Raw genomic sequence first — 22103 nt, 5'->3', positions numbered from 1 at the left:
TCTGACCTCCTAACCTGGTGGAGCGATAGTTTCAAGTGTGATGTACACAAAGTCAGGTGTGTGTGATCTGGGCCAATTCTCCACAAGGGAAGCTTCCCCTTAGAACTTGTCCCTGCCTCAAAGGCATTTCCAAACCCCTGTACTCGCCACCCCACTCAACTCAAGAGTTTGTTTACTCTTGATACTTTCACAGCCCCAGCACTGGTTCCACACCACTAATGAAAGTCTGGGATTGCTGTACAAACATGGTCCATTCCTAACCCCAGGTGCTGTGTGGAGTTTGCCTGTTCTCCTCGTGACCACATGGGTTCCCCCCCACCTTTGCCCCAGGTGCTCCGGTTTCCTCCCACATCCTAAAGACTTGTGAGTTGGTAGGTTAGTTGGCTGCTGCAAGTTTCCCCTATTGTGTAAAAATGAAGATCGGGGTAACAGATGCCTGATAACCAATGTAGACTCGATGGGGCAGAAGGGCCCGTTTCTATACCTTGTGACTGGAATGGGAAAACTCCACACAGAATTCAAAAAAATTTATCAACTTGGATTCAAGATTCCCCCACCACGGAGCTGCGAAACTTGGAAGTTCAGAATTTCATATCTCATTAACCCTTCAGAACACACAAACATTTTCTCCCCAGTGTACTGAGAGCAGAACTAGTTTTCTCCTTCACTACAAACTGGGTCACTCGTTTGGTGGACAGATGTTGGAGACAGCCCCTCCTGCAGCAGCATGCCCAAGTACAGCAACTCAATGGAAGTGATTTTTGCCAGCACAAGATGGGCCAATTGGGCTTTTCCTGCACCATAACAATTCTGTGAAACTAAACAACACCAGTCAAAAACTCATGAATGGGTATCACTGGACAATGAAGAATGCTTCCTGAACACTTCTGGGTGTATTTTATGGATTTGGGGCTGCTGATCACAAAAATCACCTTAATTTTCCTATCGTGTAATGTTTGTTAGATGTAACCTATTTCTGTGATTTCCTGTCCTATTTTAAATCTACAAAACCATGAAGTGCAACATGTCGTTGAAAATTCATTTCCTGCATTCGCACGTGGACTCCTTCCCGGCTGATCTTGGTGCCGTCAGTGACGGACACAGTGAAAGATTTCACCAGGACTTTGCGACCGTAGAAAAGTGGCATCAGGGCGACTGGAGTCTATCAACGCCGGCCGACTATTGTTGGACATTGACACGAGAGGCATCAGATGCTGAATACAAACGAAAATCAGCGGCAAAACATTTTTAGGTCAGTCGAACTAATGCAATGTGTCAGCATCATGATGTGATTAAACAGGCTCAATTCAATCAAAGTTCATTTACCACCCCACCAGCCTCCGCATCCAACACATCATCCTCCGGAATTTCCCGTACTTACAACAGGATCCCACTAACAGGCACATTTTCTCCTCTCCTCCCTGCCTTCCGTAGGAATCCCTCCCTTCCTTCCCCTGTGGTCTCAGGAAGTGCATCTATTCGAGGCCCCAAACAGTCTTTTCACTTGTATGTATGTGGGACTGTATCCCTTTGTGGTCTTTTCTACATTGGAGAGATCAGGCTCAGATTGGGAGATCGCTTCACTGAGCACCTTTACTGTTTGCACCAGTGACAGGGATCTCCCAGTGTCCAACCATTTCAGTTCTGTGCCCCACTCCCATGTCTGTCGATGACCTTGTACTGTCCCACCAAGACCACCCGTAAATTGGAGGAACACTTGATTTTTCTGAGCACCCTCCAGCCCAATGGCATTAAAATCAATTTCTCTGGTTTCTGCTTGCCTACTCTCCATTCTCCCTCCCTTCCCCTCTCCATTTTCTTTCTTCCAGCTCTCCATCCCTTTCCTTCACCATTTAGAGCCATCGTCCCCTCCCTATTTTCTGGTATGCCTTCCCTCCCTTACCCACCTATTACCTCCTGCCTGTGACACTGCTCCTCCCCTGCCCCCCTACCATTTTGTTTGGGCATCTTCCCTCATTTGAGAAGCACAGTTGGCGAAATAGTTAGCACAATGCTGTTACAGCGCCAGCGAAAGGGACCAGGGTTCAAATCCCGAACTGTCTTTAAGGAGTATGTACGTTCTCCGTGTCTGTGTGGTTTTCCTCCGGTTTCCTTCCACCCTTCAAAACGTATCGGGGTGTAATTTGGACGGCATGGACTCATAAGGCCGAATTGGCCTGTTACGGTGCTGTATGTTTAATTTACATTTTGCTCATACCTTGATGAAGGGATCAAGCCCGAAACGTTGGTGATGTTTCTTTATTTTTGTTATCTAAAGTAGATTGTTTGACTTGCTGAGTTTCCTCCACATTTTGTTTTTACTTCAACCATGATTTCTGGAGACTTCAGTGTTTCACTTCCAAAAGTTCATTTAATGTTTCTCCAACTTCAAAACTGAAATCATCTCTTTTGTTCAACTTGAAGTTGTTTATCATAATCCCCAATTTATTTTTCAGGAAGCAAAGTTTCTGAAAAAAATTGTTATCTAGTGTAATCAATTGAAGCTAAAGCCAGTTCTACAGAATCTGAATAATCCCACTTAAAAAAAAAATTTAGTTACAAACAGCAACTGAGAAATTTAAGGCTGCAGTATCTTATTGGACTTTTAAAGATGGATCAAGGACAGAAAAGGCAGTTGGCAACTCACAAGCTTCATTCACTCACACGGCCTGATTGGAACTTTTCAACATGGACTTCCCATATAACCCAGCAGATGGCAGCCTTAAACAGGTTGCCAGCAGCAGGCATCTCAGGAGGTTGTTCATCTGCAGTGGCTGCCTGTGTGGCACATGCTCCTCCCTGCTGACATCAGCAACTCTGCTCCTGGTCCACCAGCCTCCCAGAGCACATGCTTCTTGTTTGATGGTATGAAGCAACAGGAAAACCCACTGAAAGGCATGAGGCACAACTTTCAGCTTCTAAGGAATGACTGCTTCATGGAAATGCCAGAATTTCCAACTCCTCTAGGGAGGTGAAAACAAAAAATAAAATGCTTTAGTGGAGAATTCGCCTGAGTAGCAAACCAGGTTCTGAATGTGAACTTTGTAACCGTGAAAATACTGCTCCCACTACATGAAAAGTATTCAATACCTTGTTTTAAAATGTAAAGACAGTCTCTACAAGTGTCCAAAAACAGAAATGCTGGAGGAACTCAGACAGTCTTAGCACCAGAGTAGGTAAAGATACATTTCCTCAAGGCTCAGGCCAGATATCTTTACCTACTCTGGACACTGTGAGACCGGCTGAGGTCCTCCAGCATTTCTATGTTTCGACTACAATCACAGTGTCTGCAGACTTTCATGTTTTACTCTACAAATGTCCAGAAAATTTCTGTAGATTTGAATCAGGCATGGGAAACCTTTTAATTTAAATATACAGCCTGGTAACAGAACATTTCAACCCACAAGTACGTGCCCAGGGTGTAGGTTAATTGGGAGGCAAGGACTCGTGGGCAAAAATGGCCTGTTACAGGGCTGTATGTCTAAAAAGGTGACCCACAATTTTTTTATTTATGGCAGAGTCCTCTGAAAAGGCAATAATACCCTCGGTCTGACAAGGCTGAAAGGCTTGAACACGTATCATCTGGTTTTGGACCAGGAAAAGTTTTTTGAGATGCAGGCACCACAAAAGTATTTTGGTGAAACCCTAATGTTACCTAAAACATTGGTGGTGAGATAGCTTACAGGCCTTATTAGACAACAGCTGAGAAACCATCTGCCCTTTGGAAGTTTGTCCATTTTGAGGAGCTAAGGAATTCTATTCATTTGTACAGGAACATTCATTTAAAAAAAAATCAAATCCAGTTTACTGTATCAGACAGGAAAGGGAATAAGTGAACTTTCCAGGCTGGCACAAGGATTTGGGCTCTTCTGCCAGGGTGGGGAGGAACAAAACAGAACCAGCCCAACTGTGGAAGACAAAAGAAAAATGACCCCATCGCATTCTCAGTGACCAACTCAGGTAGCCCAGCTGCCAAAGGCACAGAGGTAAGGGCATCCTGCTAAAGAGAAGTTACTGAGCAAGGCAACTTTTTCCATCTCCTTTCCAGTAAAAAAAAGAACTCATTAGTTCTGGCAGTCCAGACAAAGCACTAAAAAATTCCACAAAGCAGCCCAGTTAAATGTTAGTAATAATGTTAACAGATACAAGACACACATGAATGAATTCATTCAAAAATCAAAATAAAGTTATTCCAATGAAAACATGGATCACTTTGGAAATGTCTGGGGTTTCATTTTTTCACATCTTCAAATCAATTTTTTTTGGAGGGTGGGAAAGAAAAGATTTTTAATGTTAAAATATCTTATTTTCTGGAATGATAGCAGATTAAAAATAAACATGAAGATTGGATTAAGTGCCCAAGGAAATTGTGGATCTAACGAAAAGCAAGGTTTCATCAAGGGATTGACCAGCCTTGACATTTCTATCAGGGTCTCCATAGCAATACCTTCATTAGCTGCTGCATTGTCTCTCTTCCTTTTTATATTCCACACTCGCGAACAGCTCCCCCTCTCCATCCAATAAAGGTTTTGCTTTAGTTGCCCACTCAAACTTTTCACATATCCAATTTGCTCAAATTTCAAAGATTTTGTCACCACGTGGTATGTTCTCAGAAGGCAGAGTAATTCATCTCAAAAGGAAAACACTACAAATGTCAGAGATGCTCCACAGACCAGACAATGTCAATGGAGGGATGTAATGTTAAGACTCTATAGGGCACTGGTGAGACCTCACTTGGAGGTACTGTGTACAGTTTTGGGCACATTTGAGAAAGGGTGAACTGGCATTAGAGAGGGTTCAGAGAAGATTTACTAGAATGATACAGATTGTGCCTCCCTTATCCAGTGCTCTGTGGTCTGACACGTTTGAATCTGCAGCCATTAGTACAAACTCCCTACAGACAGCGCTGGACTCTAACCCCAGTCCTGACCACTGGCACTAACCGCGCTGCCCTACAGTATTATTTCCTGTTTTAAACTTTACCTTTGATATGTTTACATAGGGGGTTCCCTTAGGGGTCAATTTCTGTGGTCCAGCAATGGCCAGGTCCAAATGTTGCCAGATTAAAGAGGTACAACTTGTACCAGGAATGAAAGAGTTAGTATAGGAGGAACATTTGTCAGATTTTGTACTGAACTTGGAGTAGAGAAGCATGAAGGGGAACCTCAAGAGTTTTAGAATGCTGAAAGGCCTGGACAGAGTAGATGTAGCAATGAGGTTTTTCATGGTCAGGGAGTCTAGGACAAGAGGGCATAACTTCAGAATAAAAGGGCATCAATTTAATACAGAGATGAGGAAACATTTCTTTAGTTAGAGGGTTGCGAGTCTGTGGAACTTGTTGCCACAGGCAGCCATGGATGCGAGGTCATTGGGTGTATTTAAGGCAGAAATTGACAGGCATTTGATTAGTCAAGGCATCGAGGGTTACGGAGAGAAGGCCAGGGAGTGGGGGCTGAGTGGGAGAATGGATCAGCTTATGACAGAATGGTGGAGAAGACTCGATGAGCCAATTGGCCTACTTCTGCTCCTATACCTTGTCATCTTGAGACCAGAGCTAACATTTCAGATCAAAGGCTGTTAACAAGGGTCAATTCTGATGGAAGGTAATTGACCCGAAAAAAAATTTTCTTCCCCCTATTCATTTACAGAAACTGGACCCTCACTGGTATGGGCAACATTTATGACCCATCCCCAACTGTCCTTTTGTAGGTGGGGGTATGGTGCCTTCTTGAACTGCTATAGTTCTGGTGAGGGTGCTCCTTCAGGGCTCTTGGGGAGCAGAGAGCAGCAATAAATTTTCAAATCAGATGGTGTGCAACTTCGATGGTGTCTCCATGCACCCACTGCCCTTGTCCTTCTGGGTGGTAGATGTCACAGGTAAGAGAGGTGGTGTCAAGAGTGTAGCCTGGGCAAGTAACTGGTGCATTTTGAGGACAGCACACTGCAGTCACTGTGTGCCTGGTGGTAAAGGAAGTGATGTTGAGGGTAATAAAAACAGAAAGCATTGCAAGTACTCAGCAGGTCAGGTAGCATCTGTGGAAAGAGAAAAGGAGTTCAGGTTTCAGGTCAGAGACCCTTCATCAGAAGTTTAGGGTGGTGGACAGGGTGACAATCTAGTAGGCTGCTTGGTCCTGAATGGTACCAAACTTCAAGACTTGGTGGAGCTGCACTCACTCAGACAGACAGGCACGATTCCATCACACTCCTGACGTGCCTTAGACAGGATCCTGTATATTGAGTGGGAAGTTACTCACTACAATATACACAGCCTCCAACTTACTGTTGCAGTTGTAATATTGGGGATCCTGCTCCATTCACGGGTTCAGTCTTTACCCTTGCCAGCAAGCACTGTACGACTCCGTAACAGTACCCAGATTACACCACTTCATTTACACCCCTCGAACAGGGCCCCTCGTGACCGGCTCACCTCTAGGAACACCAGGCCAGCTCTCGTCAGACCTCAGTGCCTTTAGTCTCAGTGGAGTTCAATTAACAGCAGAAAGCAAGGATTGAAGTTGAAGCTCTGCTGGCCTGTTTGAGTGGAACAGCCGCAGTTGCTCATGCCTGAATTTTCAAAATATTGAAGCCAAACCAGAGGGGAAATGGAATGCTTTATGTAAAATATGCCCTGGATATCTGTACAATTTCATTCTTGGTGACTGGAAAAGCAGGGTTATGTTAGTTACCGCCACTAGTTGCAGCCTCTGGGTGTTCATGCTGTTACTTCAGGCTGCATGGTAGTTGGTTATTATCGTGTAAAGCAGAAAGGGATTGCAGTACAGCCGAGCATTTCAATGAAATGACTTAACCATGCAGAGCAAGGGAGGGCCACACACGGTGAAATATTCAAGCAGTGTTGGACTACTGACTCCAACAGTTGCAACACTTACAAGCAAAAGGTTCCACTTGCCGGTGTACAGTGATAGAAAGATTAAAACAAAGGTGGGGGGGGGGGGGGGGGAAGAGAAAAGGGGAAAGAAGAGACAGAAACAAAATGAAACCAAATCTTACACCACAGAAAAGCTGGTCAAGAAATTCTTGCTCAGTTGGCTCATTTCAAGCAGATACACATACAGAGAAACGCAACACTAAGAACAGCTGTGGCCCCACAGTCAGAAAGCACAGTTCATGAATTACTCATTCACTGATGTCAGTCTTGACCCACTGCTCTTGTACTTGTGTGAAAGTGTGGAATACTTCATCTTGAAAACAAAACAAGGACTCTCAACGATTCAGTTTAAATTGAAAACTGGAAATTCCAGTCTGTGTTTGACTTTCGATTATAATTTTGAGCAAGTTGGGGGGTGGGGGAGGGGAAGGAGATAGAAATAATGTTTTTTTTAAATTACCTCCTTTATGACCTTTTCTTTTGTGTGGAAGAGAAAGGGAGAAAAAAAGGAGCCACTTAAGGTTGCAGTGGATTAGTGTCATTTGTCAAAGATCAGTGGCAGATTTACACACATGGGGTCAATGGATGTACTTTAAAATAACATAATGGGGGGGGGGGGGGTGTCAGGAAGGAAAATTTAACAACATAAAAGACAGGATCAATCCCAACAAGTGGGTAATCTACAGACCAGTGGATAAATAAAAAGGAAGGCAAAAAATTAAAAGGTATTAATTTGACAGATCTCTTTTCTCAACCGGAATGTGCTGTCAGATTTAGGGAATGAACCACAGGAGAGTAAAAGTAGGAAACATTCATACAGCACATTTTAAAACAATATTAATAGAGTAGTACACAAATAGAAAAGTGGAATGATGGACCAAAGAAAAGAAGAACAAAACATTAAAAAAATGAAATGGGCAACAGTATTGTTAAGGAATACTAAAGAACACAATAAAGCCTGTTTCCAAAGGACTTAAATACAAGAATAACATCTTTGCTGTAACAACATTTACAAGAGACCATGGCTAGACAAAAAGAGGTGGTAGAATCAGATACAATGACTATGTTTAAAAGACACTTGAAGGGTCCTAAGGTGAGCAAATGAAATTACCATAGATGGGCAAGGAAGGGGTGGTGGGCTGAAGGGCCTGTTTCTATGCTGCACAACTCCAGGTAGAAAGATAGAAGGCCAACACATGGAAGGAAATTATAATGGACATTTATAAAATGGAGAGGATAACAGCATCTGTTAATCATAAATTGGAACAATTTGATTCAAGCTGGGAAAAATGGTTTAACTACAATAATGCCTCAAAGGCCTGACCTTGTTCTTACAAATCAATGATGTTGTGAAAAAGATCACTCCCTACTTGTAAATAGTTTTCTCCTTTTTCTTGTTCTGTTTTTCCTCTTCTCTCTATAAAGTGTAAACCTCAGATAAATATTATATGGAAATTTGTGGCAAATATGAATACATGTATAATACCTGAGATGCATCTTATGGAAATGTTTGTTTAAACTTCAAAAAAAAGACAGCAGGGCAGAAGGGAAAAAAAAGAATAGCAGAGATGTCAAAAAAAACCAATGTGGGCAACGAAGAACTTTGATGTTTAAATACCTTAGAACACAAAAACCGTACCAAAAGACACAAATGATGCAACAGAGAAGGTGGAATTGGATAGGCAGATTGAAGTCACAAGCACCAAATGCAAAAATACCAAATTACTTTGCTCGAGTGTTATCAGATCAAATGGAGAGGATATCCAGACAAGACCAGAACAGACAATTGCAATTTTTTTGTGCCACAAATAGAATTCTTGAATAAACCAAAATAAGGAGTAAGGATACACCCCCTAGTCTGGATAGATTACTTCATTGTATTTTAAAAGAATCCAGGGAACCGATAACATTGGCATCATTACTCACGTTTAAAAATTCAGGAGCTGCCAGAGGATTGGCTGATAGCCAACAAAGGAGGGCAACAGAACATGGCCAGAAAACTACAGACCAGTCAACTTAAATTTAAAAAATTAAACTCAGGTATCAACAGAACATTTTTCTGAAGGAAAACCATCTGCAAATGGACAATGCAACGAAAAAAAAATCAGCTTGGAAGGAAAGTCCTTTCTGACCAACTTTAGGAATTCTTTGAAGAGCTAACAGAAAGAAAAGGTAAGAGTTCTGCTATGTACCCACCTCAAGTCACAGAAAACCTTTGGCAAGGATCCACACAACATAATGACACTAGCTGGACTTCTTCCACTGGCAACTGTAGGACCTTTCACATCTACATGATAGCACTGGTGAGGTTCTATGTTTAACACTGGATCATGTCCAACAGCATTGCACTCCTTCAGAGTTACAAGAATCCTTTTGAAGGGACCCCCCAATTTTGTTTATTTGAAATATCAGCTATAATGGCCCACACAAATTCTCTTTATAACCAACACCAGCCTTCTTCTAGAATGTCCCACTGAGACCTTCAACAATCACCAAGATCAGCAGACAAGTCTCCCTCATCCATGGGTCAACAAACAAATGTCCTGCATGGCTAAGAACCCAACACATAAAACACACAAGTTCCAGTACAGTAGAGATCTCCATTTTAAGCTGAGTCTGGCAAGTTGGTGATGAAGGTAAAATTAATTACTGGGCTTCTACAGGGCACTCTAAACCTTCCTCCCTCCTCACCCGGGGCACTCTCCAACCACCACCCATCATCTCCATTTCAAGGGACCTCATCCTTGCTTCGAGATGTGATCACTAATTGAAGTTCACCCTGACATTACAAACAAGCTTCATGTGGGCTTAGCCTGGCATGGTGCATTTTATAGTGAATTTCAGTCAAGAACAAAAATTCTACTTAAAGCTTACTCCAATTTAAAAATTACCTTTCCCTTAACGACAGCTTTGTATGCAATGCGTATAATGAGATACGACCAGATGGCGTGTAGAACTTGTAATAGCAGCAACAGTACGTTGAAGACCCACCAGGATGGGTATGGCCCAATGATCTCCCAACTTTCAAAGAGTGTTGTATTTAAAATCCTGAAAAGCAAATAATATAAAATATTCACTTTCCAACAAACCAGTTATATCAATACACATACAGTAAATGGTGGAGAAACTCAGCAAGTCATGCAGAAAGATACATAACCAGCATTTTGGGCCAGAGTCCTTTTCAAAGTATGATCCACCTGAATAAAATGGTGGGAGGGAGGAGCACAGGTAAGATATGGGTGGGAGGGCAGAAGAGAAAAAAGCTGAGAAGTGATAGGGAGAGGGGATAGCTCTCCGAATGGAAAGGGGGAAACGAGAAAGCGAGCAAAAAGAAAGAGCGAAACTAACAGAAATCTGAGAAGTCAGTATTAATGCCATCTGGTTGGAGAATGTTGTTCCTCCACAAAAAAAGATTTTTTTTTAAAAATACCCCAGAATTTAAATACAGTAAAATAACCCATTAACTGGATTTCAAGCAACCATATAACAGCCATTAAAAAAAAAAATTTGCAGAAACTAAATAGGCAAAAAATATGGAAGTTTTAAATTCCCGCCCCCCGCTGTCATTTTGCCAATCCATGCAACATGCTGCAATCTCGAGCAATTAGCAAAATCACTTATCTGGCACCTACAAATCTCCATAGGTGCCAGATACCAGGTGTTTTTCTGGACTTTTTCCCCCCTTTTATTTAGTGGCATTCTCATCCTAACTAAAAGGTCGTTGGTGCATTCAGGCTCCAATGAAAATCCTACCAGATACCAAATACAAATCACCCATCCAAGCCAGTGAAACCAGAATCATCCAACACCAAATGTCTCAACCCATGGTCCTCAGCAACACAGTGAAGACAAGCATTACTGATGTAATAGAATTGGTGAGCATGCCGTATAAGGATAGGTTGAGTGAACTTGGCTTTTTCTCCTTGGAATGACAGAGGATGAGGGGTGACCTGATAGAGGTGGACAAGATGATGAGAGGCATTGATCATGTGGATGGCCCAAAGCTACTCCCCCAGGGGTTGAAATGGCTAACCCAAGGGGCCTAGATTCAAGGTGCTGGGAGCAAGTACAGGGGGGATGTAAGAGGAGAGTTCTTCAAAGAGAGGGGTGGGTGCATGGAATGGGCTGCCAGCAACAGTGGTGGAGGCAGGGACAGTAGGGTCTTTTAAGAGAAAATTTTCCTGACAAAAAATGGAGGGTTATGCAGTGGGATAATTCTAGGCAGTTGTTAAGAGAAGGTTATTAGGTCGGCACATCACTGTGGGCTGAAGGGCCTGTACTATGCTGTAGATTTCTATGTAATGGTAAAAGGAAAGCTAGAGACAAAATTGGTCCCTTAGAGAATCAGAGCAGAAAACTGTGTGTGGAGCCTAGAGAAATGGGGGAGATATTGAACAGTTTCTTTTCTTCGGTATTCACTAAGGAGAAGGATATTGGGAGATGTGAGATTAAAAAAAGCAAATTGGGTAAATATGGGGAATATAGAGATTACAAAAGATGTAGTTTTAGGGCTTTTGAAGAATATAAAGGTGGATAAGTCTCCGGGACCAGATGGGATCTTCCCCAGGACATTGAGAGAAGTGAAGGAGGAAATAGCAGAGGCTCTGGCGGTAATTTTTCAAATGTCATTAGATATGGGGATAGTGCCGGAGGATTGGCGCATTGCGCATGTGGTTCCGTTATTTAAAAAGGGTTCAAGGAGGAAGCCTGGCAACTATCAGCCTGTAAGTTTGACGTCTGTGGTAGGTAAATTAATGGAGAAAATTCTTAGAGATAGTACTTATAAGCATCTGGATACTGGATAGACAGGGTCTGATCAGGAGCACTCAACATGGATTTATGGGAGGAAGGTCATGTTTGACCAATCTGATTGAATTTTTTGAAGAGGTGACTAGGAATGTGGATGAGGGTAGCGCAGTGGATGTTGTCTATATGGACTTCAGTAAGGCCTTTGATAAGGTACCACATGGAAGGTTAGTTAGGAAGGTGCAGTCTTTAGGTATAAATTTTAAGATAGTCAAATGGATTGAACATTGGCTGAAAGGGAGAGGCCAGAGAGTGGTAGTGGATAATTGTCTGTCAGGTTGGAGGCCGGTGACCAGTGGTGTGCCTCAAGGATCTGTATTGGGCCCATTGTTGTTTGTTATATACATTAATGATCTAGATGATGGGGTGGTGAATTGGATTAGTAAATATGCAGACGATACTAAGATAGGTGGAATGGTGGATAATGAAGAAGTTTTTCAAGGATTGCAGAGGGATTTGGGCTGCTTAGAAAAGTGGGCTGAAAAATGGCAGATGGAATTTAATGCTGATAAGTGTGAGGTGCTTCATTTTGGTAAGAAGAATCAGAATAGGACATACGTGGTAAATGGGAGAGCATTGATGAATACAGAAGAGTAGAAAGATTTAGGAGTAATGGTACATCGTTCCCTGAAGGTAGAAACTCACGTGAATAGGGTGGTGAAGAAGGCTTTTAGTATGCTGGCCTTTATCAATCATTGCATGGAATATAGGAGTTGGGAGGTGATGTTGAGATTGTATAAGACGTTGGTGCGGCCTAATTTGGAGTTCTGTGTGCAGTTCTGGTCGCCTAATTATAGGAAGGATATAAACAGAGTGGAGAGAGTGCAGAGAAGGTTTACCAGAATGTTACCTGGGTTTAAGCATCTAGAGTATAGGGAGAGATTGGACAGATTAGGTCTTTATTCTTTGGAGCGTAGAAGGTTGAGAGGGGATTTGATAGAAGTATTTAAGATTATGAAAGGGATAGACAGAGTGGATGTGGATAGACTATTTCCGTTAAGAGGAGGAAAGATTAAAACAAGAGGACATGAGTTAAGAATTAAGGGGCAGAGGTTTAGAGGTAACATGAGGGGGAACTTCTTTACTCAGAGAGTGGTAGCCGTGTGGAATGAGCATCCGGGAGAAATAGTGGTGGCGGAGTCAATTGTATTATTTAAGAAAAGGTTGGACAGGTATATGGATGAGAAGAAGATGGAGGGTTATGGGCATTGTGCAGGGAGGTGGGACTAGAGAGGGGTGTTTGGTTCGGTGCGGACTGGAAGGGCCTAATGGCCTGTTTCTGTGCTGTAATTGTTATGTTATGTTATAATAAATGTGTAAAATAAGGTTGAAAGTTTGACGACCAAAAAAAATTTCTGCACCAAAACAAGAAATCTGGTCAATGGTGAGGGAAGGGGCTTGAGCTCATCACCCCTCAGCCCCACATTGGTAGTCTGTAGCCCACAGTTAAGTAACGGAATACATAAGGGAGTCTGTGGCAGAAGAAAAGGTTGCGAACCACTGATCAAGATAACTGAAGGTTGTTATAAAAATGTGGCTGTGGTCAGGTTCAACAGGTTCAAACATGAAAAGGAGCAGTACAGTTGACGTAGCAGTTAGTGCAACACTTTTACAGCACCAGCGATCGGGACCAGGGTTCGAATCCTGCACTGTCTTAAAGGAGTTTGTACATTCTCCCCGTGACTTTGTGGGTTTTCCCTGGGGGCTCCAGCTTCGCCCACCATTCAAAATGTACAGGGGTGTAGGTTTATTGGGTGTAATCGGGTGGCTGGGCTCGTAGCTGAAATGGCCTGTTATCGTGCTGCATGTCTAAAATGGCAGTGCTGACAGAGCCACTGTCGGGAGTGAGGGAGCAGAGATGCAATGCTCCCGCGGGGTCCAACCACCCAATCACTGCCGTCACCTCTGCATGGGCTTTGAACAGCCTGTTGAGAGAGCTAACAGGGGGTGCTTTTTTTAGTCAAAATCCCGTGACTGCAGGTCTGCACCCAAGATGGTGATGCTCATTAATTGGCAGCAGCCACGAGGAGTTACAGACTTGGGGGAAGCAGAGTACTAGAGCAAGGCAGCAGAGAACGGGAAGATCATGCAGTGTCTGAGAGGAAGCGGAGGAGATGACCTGCGGGGGCTGCGACCTCGGTGGCGGACCAGTGAGGGGACTCTGCAAGTGAGGGACCCATGCATGCAACGAGCTGCTGGTGACTCAAGGCAAGGAACCCGTGGGCTGCTGGAGATCACGCCGGGCTGCGGACTGTTGGAGTCTGACTGGAGGGGTACCAGATATCGGAACTGGGATGCAAGGAGGTGCCGAGGGTGCCAGTGTCGGAGGTTGGGATCTGGAGCTCAGGTTGCTGAGGTTTGGACTGGACTCTGTGGGGGTGCCGAAGTGCTGGAGGTGAATAGACAGACACTCGGTGTTACTTCTCTCTCTGACTGTAAGAGGCATTTAGGCAATTCCTGCCGGTGGTGAATCTGTCTGCCTTGCAGCAGGCAAAAAGGAATTTAATGTAATAGGACACTATTTTATTACTATGACAATAACTTGAATCTTGAAGTTTAAAATTTTTAAATTTAAGTCAGTCAGTGACTATTATTGAAAAATACAAATCTCAACTTGTTGGACGTTCCTCCGCAAAGCAACAGAACGGCTCGAGACACAAGTTTCATAACATAGGTAGTGCAAAATCTTGCCAAGGCAGATAAGCTGGAGCTATAATTACACTGGAAAAAGGCTGGTTTGTGCCAAGAATAGCATCACCATTAAACAGGCCTCATTTATCAGGAATCCCACTTATCTTGCTTCAAGGATTCTTCAGTGTCAATAGGTCAAGATTCTGGAATTCACTTCCCCAAGATCATTGTGAGAACAACATCCCTGCAGGGGGAACAGGTTTAAAGCAGTAACTGACATCACCACCTCAGGGCATCCAAGGAGGAGCAATGAATTCAGCACTGGCTGTACCACTCAATTCCCGAGGCAGTGTTCATATAAATAAGGGGTCCCCAAACTTTTTAGACCATTGATTCCTTCATGAGATACTTGATCCTTCATTAACCCCCAGGAATGGAATCCCAGTGCTGGACCAGTGGTTGGAGGGGGGGGCTACAAAAGGCACAGAGAACACATACATCTTTCTTCTATGCTCAGTCTGTCCTCCCGTTCGCTTTCTACTTAGTCAAAGGCTGAAGCCAAATTCAACATGGTGGCCACCAAAGTCTGCTCTCGCGAGAGGTTGGCCACCACTGCCATAGGCGCTATTTTCCATTGATTCTTCCTCCTCCCTCGACTGCAAATGTTCAAATCAACCCCATCCTGGCAATATTGACCCCCCCCCCCCCCCATCGACCACTTTGGAGTCCTCGGATTATAAATAAACCAATTTTCAGGTGAAAATGAAACTCACCTTGCAATGAAACCCTGGAGTCACAAAGAAGTCAAGAACTACAAGTAACAAAAACTGCTAATCCCAATGTCTGGCTACGGAAATGGGTTTCTGGTGAGGTTGCCTGGGTTCAGAAGTAAATAGAGCAGTGTACACTTTAATCAAGACATTGGTGCAGGCTGGGATTGAACCTAGGTCTCTGGAGCTGCAAGAGAGCAGCTGCGCCGCCTTGGGGGTAGGGCAGGAAGAATCATCTGCCTGAGTTCTTGTGAGAAAATGCCTTGCTGCCCCTCAGGAAGTAATCAGAAGCTGACAAATTAACATCGGTGCTGGCTCTCACTTAATATCTCTAATCAGCAGGTGTTTGTAGACTTTGGGATAGATGCTTCACTATTTCCTGTGATGTAAATCCTTTTACCCAACTATCAAACCCCCCCCCCCCCCCCCACCTTACAAAAGGAAAAGGTTGTGCTAAAGTTGGTACAAGACCAAGTTGAACGCATCTACACCTTCGAACATTGAACCTCCCATCACTCATCTCCGGAATGCCAGTGGCTCATCTTGGGAAACTCACACCGATGATTGAAATAATTGAAGACATACAATGTGTATTCTTTCACCCACTCTCCCTTTTATATGCAAGGAATAATCGAACTATTGTTTGGATGTCATTTGCATGGTAATTTTCTTCCTTACAACTCTAACCTGCTGGAAATGGGGAAAGTCCAGAGTTATTTTTAGGGACGTAAAACAATACATAACATAATAACATAACATAACATAACAATTACAGCACGGAAACAGGCCATTAGGCCCTTCCAGTCCGCACCGAACCAAACACCCCTCTCTAGTCCCACCTCCCTGCACAATGCCCATAACCCTCCATCTTCTTCTCATCCATATACCTGTCCAACCTTTTCTTAAATAATACAATTGACTCCGCCGCCACTATTTCTCCCGGAAGCTCATTCCACACGGCTACCACTCTCTGAGTAAAGAAGTTCCCCCTCATGTTACCTCTAAACCTCTGCCCCTTAATTCTTAACTCATGTCCTCTTGTTTTAATCTTTCCTCCTCTTAACGGAAATAGTCTATCCACATCCACTCTGTCTATCCCTTTCATAATCTTAAATACTTCTATCAAATCCCCTCTCAACCTTCTACGCTCCAAAGAATAAAGACCTAATCTGTCCAATCTCTCCCTATACTCTAGATGCTTAAACCCAGGTAACATTCTGGTAAACCTTCTCTGCACTCTCTCCACTCTGTTTATATCCTTTCTATAATTAGGCGACCAGAACTGCACACAGAATTCCAAATTAGGCCACACCAACGTCTTATACAATCTCAACATCACCTCCCAACTCCTATATTCCATGCAATGATTGATAAAGGCCAGCATACTAAAAGCCTTCTTCACCACCCTATTCACGCGAGTTTCTACCTTCTGGGAATGATGTACCATTACTCCGAAATCTTTCTGCTCTTCTGTATTCCTCAATGCTCTCCCATTTACCACGTATGTCCTATTCTGATTCTTCTTACCAAAATGAAGCACCTCACACTTATCAGCATTAAATTCCATCTGCCATTTTTCAGCCCACTTTTCTAAGCAGCCCAAATCCCTCTGCAATATTTACTAATCCAATTCACCACCTCATATGGGCCCAATACAGATCCTTGAGGCACACCACTGGTCACTGGCCTCCAACCTGACAGACAATTATCCACTACCACTCTCTGGCCTCTCCCTTTCAGCCAATGTTCAATCCATTTGACTATCTTAAAATTTATACCTAAAGACTGCACCTTCCTAACTAACCTTCCATGTGGTACCTTATCAAAGGCCTTACTGAAGTCCATATAGACAACATCCACTGCGCTACCCTCATCCACATTCCTAGTCACTTCTTCAAAAAATTCAATCAGATTGGTCAAACATGACCTTCCTCCCACAAATCCATGTTGAGTGCTCCTGATCAGACCCTGTCTATCCAGATGCTTATAAGTACTATCTCTAAGAATTTTCTCCATTAATTTACCTACCACAGACGTCAAACTTACAGGCCGATAGTTGCCAGGCTTCCTCCTTGAACCCTTTTTAAATAACGGAACCACATGCGCAATGCGCCAATCCTCCGGCACTATCCCCATATCTAATGACATTTGGAAAATTACCGCCAGAGCCTCTGCTATTTCCTCCTTCACTTCTCTCAATGTCCTGGGGAAGATCCCGTCTGGTCCCGGAGACTTATCCACCTTTATATTCTTCAAAAGCCTTAAAACTACACCTTTTGTAATCTCTATATTCCCCATATTTACCCAATTTGCTTTTTTTATCTCACATCTCCCAATATCCTTCTCCTTAGTGAATACCGAAGAAAAGAAACTGTTCAATATCTTACCAGGGTCTGCGGGGAGGAGTCGGCGTCGGAGGCGGCCATTGGTCGAGCCAGCGTACAGGAGAGTGTGAAAGGGTTAATTGGTAAAAGGCCAATAAATAAGAGGGACAACGAGCGGCCCAGCGAGTGAGTGGCCCAGTGAAGGAGTGGGACTTCCAGGCTTTGGCTCATCAGGCTTCGGCGAAAGCAGGCGGAGAGAAAGCTAAGATAGTCTTCATTACTTCTTCATTGGGGTAAGGGATGAGTGTTAAGGCTGTGTGTTGTCGGGAGTGCCGGATGTGGGAGGTCCTGGAGTCTTCCAGACTCCCGGATGTCCATATCTGCACTAGGTGTGTCGAGCTGCAGATTGTCAGGGACCGTGTTAGGGAACTAGAGCTGCAGCTCGATGACCTCAGGCTGGTTAGGGAAACAGAGGTAGTCATAGACAGGAGTTACAGCCAGGTGGTCACGCCAGGGCCACGGGAGGATGAAAGGTGGGTAACTGTTAGGAGAGGGACAAAAGAACGTAAGGTGCCAGAGACGAGCCCTGTGAATGTAACCCTCAGCAATAAGTACGCCTCTTTGAGCACTGTTGAGGGGGACATCAAGGTTGGGGGGAGTGACAGTGGCTGTGCCTCCGGCACGAGGTCGGCCCCTGTAGCTCAGAAAGGGAGGGAAAGGAAGAGGAGGGCAATTGTGGTAGGAGACTCCATAGTTAAGAGGACGGATAGGGGATTCTGCGGACACAGCAAGGAGAACCGGATGGTGGTTTGCCTCCCTGGTGCCAGGGTCCGAGATGTTGCTGCTCGTGTCCCAGATATCCTAAAGTGGGAGGGACAGGAGCCAGAGGTCGTGGTACATGTAGGTACCAATGACATAGGGAGAATTAGAGAAGAGGTCCTAAAAAGTGAGTACAGGCAGTTAGGTAGGGAGTTAAAAAGAAGGACCGCAAAGGGGGTAATCTCTGGATTACTCCCTGTGCCACGTGACAGTGTGAATAGAAATAGAATGAGGTGGAGGATTAACACGTGGCTGAAGGGGTGGAGTAAGGGGCAGGGTTTAAAGTTTCTGGATAACTGGGACCTTTTTTGGGGGAGATGTGACCTGTACAGTAAGGACGGGTTACACTTAAATCCCAGGGGGACCAGAATCCTGGCAGAGGTATTTGCTAGGGCTACTCAGGATCCTTTAAACTAGAATGGTTGGGGGAGGGAACAAAATAGTACAGAGCAGTAAGGAGGAGGTTAGAATGCAAACAATGAAAGTTTGTAGTAAGTATTTGAATATGGATGGGCAGGTGATAGAGAAGGGAAATGCTCTGGAAGAAGATGAAGGGCAATTGGCAGGAAAAGTAAATAATGTTGTTCTTAAAGATGAGGGAAAACAGGGATTAAAAATTGGGAAATCCCGGAAATTCATATATTTTAATGCCAGGAGTATTGTAAAAATGGTGGATGAGCTGAAGGTGTGGATTGATACTTGGAAGTATGATGTGGTAGCGATTAGTGAGACATGGTTGCAGGAGGGATGTGATTGGCAACTGAATATCCCTGGGTTTCGTTGTTTTAGGTGTGATAGAGTCGGAGGGGCAAGAGGAGGTGGGGTTGCATTGGTTGTCAGGGAAAATATTACAGCGGTGCCTAGGAAGGATAGATTAGAGGGCACATCCACGGAGGCTATTTGGGTGGAACTGAGGAGTAGGAAAGGAGAGGTTACACTTGTAGGGGTGTATTATAGACCACCCGGAGGGGACCGAGACCTAGAGGAGCAAATCTGTAGGGAGATAGTAGATATTTGTGATAAGCACAGGGTTGTAATTATGGGAGATTTTAATTTTCCACATATAGATTGGGAAACACATTCTGTGAAAGGAATGGATGGGTTAGAGTTTGTGAAATGTGTGCAAGATAGTTTTTTACAACAATATGTAGAGGTGCCGACCAGAAAAGGAGCAGTGTTAGATCTACTGTTGGCAAATGGGATGGGTCAAGTGACGGAGGTTAGTGTTGGCGAGCACTTCGGGTCCAGTGATCATAATGCCATCAGCTTCAATGTCATTATGGAAAGAGAGAAATCAGGGCCAAGGATTGAGGTTTTTGATTGGGGAAAAGCTAGATTTGAGGAGATGCGAAAGGACTTGCAGGGTGTGCATTGGGACAATTTGTTTTATGGGCAGGATGTAGTAGAGAGATGGAAGTCTTTTAAAGATCAGATTTTGAGAGTGCAAAAGCTTTATGTTCCTGTTAGGTTAAAAGGAGGGGCAAAAGGTTTGAGAGAGCCGTGGTTTTCAAGGAATATTGGAAACTTGGTTCGAAGAAAAAGGGAGGCGTACATTAGATATAAGAAGCATGGAGTTAAGGAGATGTTTGAAAGATACATTGAATGTAAGAGGAATCTTAAGAGAGGAATTAGGAAAGCTAAAAGAAGGTACGAGAAAACTATGGCAAGCAGGGTGAAAACTAATCCAAAAGAGTTCTACAAATATGTTAATGGTAAGAGGAAAGCTAGAGACAAAATTGGTCCCTTAGAAAATCAGAGTGGAAAACTGTGTGTGGAACCTAGAGAAATGGGGGAGATATTGAACAGTTTCTTTTCTTCGGTATTCACTAAGGAGAAGAATATTGGGAAATGTGGGATAAAAAAAGCAAATTGGGTAAATATGGGGAATATAGAGATTACAAAAGGTGTATTTTTAAGGCTTTTGAAGAATATAAAGGTGGATAAGTCTCCGGGACCAGACGGGATCTTCCCCAGGACATTGAGAGAAGTGAAGGAGGAAATAGCAGAGGCTCTGGCGGTAATTTTTCAAATGTCATTAGATATGGGGATAGTGCCGGAGGATTGGCGCATTGCGCATGTGGTTCCGTTATTTAAAAAGGGTTCAAGGAGGAAGCCTGGCAACTATCGGCCTGTAAGTTTGACGTCTGTGGTAGGTAAATTAATGGAGAAAATTCTTAGAGATAGTACTTATAAGCATCAGGAGCACTCAACATGGATTTGTGGGAGGAAGGTCATGTTTGACCAATCTGATTGAATTTTTTGAAGAGGTGACTAGGAATGTGGATGAGGGTAGCGCAGTGGATGTTGTCTATATGGACTTCAGTAAGGCCTTCGATAAGGTACCACATGGAAGGTTAGTTAGGAAGGTGCAGTCTTTAGGTATAAATTTTGAGATAGTCAAATGGATTGAACATTGGCTGAAAGGGAGAGGCCAGAGAGTGGTAGTGGATAATTGTCTGTCAGGTTGGAGGCCGGTGACCAGTGGTGTGCCTCAAGGATCTGTATTGGGCCCATATGAGGTGGTGAATTGGATTAGTAAATATTGCAGAGGGATTTGGGCTGCTTAGAAAAGTGGGCTGAAAAATGGCAGATGGAATTTAATGCTGATGTGTGAGGTGCTTCATTTTGGTAAGAAGAATCAGAATAGGACATATGTGGTAAATGGGAGAGCATTGAGGAATACAGAAGAGCAGAAAGATTTAGGAGTGACGGTACATCGTTCCCTGAAGGTAGAAACTCACGTGAATAGGGTGGTGAAGAAGGCTTTTAGTATGCTGGCCTTTATCAATCATTGCATGGAATATAGGAGTTGGGAGGTGATGTTGAGATTGTATAAGACGTTGGTGCGGCCTAATTTGGAGTTCTGTGTGCAGTTCTGGTCGCCTAATTATAGGAAGGATATAAACAGAGTGGAGAGAGTGCAGTGAAGGTTTACCAGAATGTTGCCTGGGTTTAAGCATCTGGAGTATGGGGAGAGATTGGACAGATTGGGTCTTTATTCTTTGGAGCGTAGAAGGTTGAGAGGGGATTTAATAGAAGTATTTAAGATTATGAAAGGGATAGACAGAATGGATGTGGATAGACTATTTCCGTTAAGAGGAGGAAAGTTTAAAACAAGAGGACATGAGTTAAGAATTAAGGGGCAGAGGTTTAGAGGTAACATGAGGGGGAACTTCTTTACTCAGAGAGTGGTAGCTGTGTGGAATGATCTTCCGGGAGAAATAGTGGCGGCGGAGTCAATTGTATTATTTAAGAAAAGGTTGGACAGGTATATGGATGAGAAGAAGATGGAGGGTTATGGGCATTGTGCAGGGAGGTGGGATTAGAAAGGGGTGTTTGGTTCGGTGCGGACTAGAAGGGCCTAATGGCCTGTTTCCGTGCTGTAATTGTTATGTTAAGTTATGTTATGTTATGTTATCTCCCCCATTTCTCTAGGCTCCACACACAGTTTTCCGCTCTGATTTTCTAAGGGACCAATTTTGTCTCTAGCTTTCCTCTTACCATTAACATTTTTGTAGAACTCTTTTGGATTAGTTTTCACCCTGCTTGCCATAGTTTTCTCGTACCTTCTTTTAGCTTTCCTAATTCCTCTCTTAAGATTCCTCTTACATTCAATGTATCTTTCAAACATCTCCTTAACTCCATGCTTCTTATATCTAATGTACGCCTCCCTTTTTCTTCGAACCAAGTTTCCAATATTCCTTGAAAACCACGGCTCTCTCAAACCTTTTGCCCCTCCTTTTAACCTAACAGGAACATAAAGCTTTTGCACTCTCAAAATCTGATCTTTAAAAGACTTCCATCTCTCTACTACATCCTGCCCATAAAACAAATTGTCCCAATGCACACCCTGCAAGTCCTTTC

At 43.6% G+C, this 22103-nt stretch overlaps 1 protein-coding gene across 11 annotated transcripts in view; it reads right to left on the bottom strand.

Annotated features, from left to right (window-relative positions):
* The window catches only part of LOC138747045 (ceramide synthase 6-like), a 113174-nt gene that overhangs the window by 6066 nt on the left and 85005 nt on the right, over positions 1-22103 (bottom strand). For 8 of the 11 annotated variants that reach the window (XM_069905925.1, XM_069905926.1, XM_069905929.1 and 5 more), the window contains one exon: positions 9781-9937. In XM_069905925.1, coding sequence (XP_069762026.1) covers positions 9781-9937 — 157 coding nt within the window. Of the gene's footprint in view, positions 1-2218; positions 2469-2647; positions 2964-8259; positions 8307-9780; positions 9938-22103 lie in introns of those variants that run through there. The other 3 variants (XR_011347280.1, XM_069905927.1, XR_011347279.1) reach the window with 3 other exon arrangements.

Source organism: Narcine bancroftii, chromosome 12 (assembly GCF_036971445.1).
Source record: "Narcine bancroftii isolate sNarBan1 chromosome 12, sNarBan1.hap1, whole genome shotgun sequence".
Lineage (NCBI taxonomy): Eukaryota > Metazoa > Chordata > Chondrichthyes > Torpediniformes > Narcinidae > Narcine > Narcine bancroftii.
Note: the sequence above shows the minus strand (reverse complement) of the source record. Positions and strands in the feature narration are given on the sequence as shown.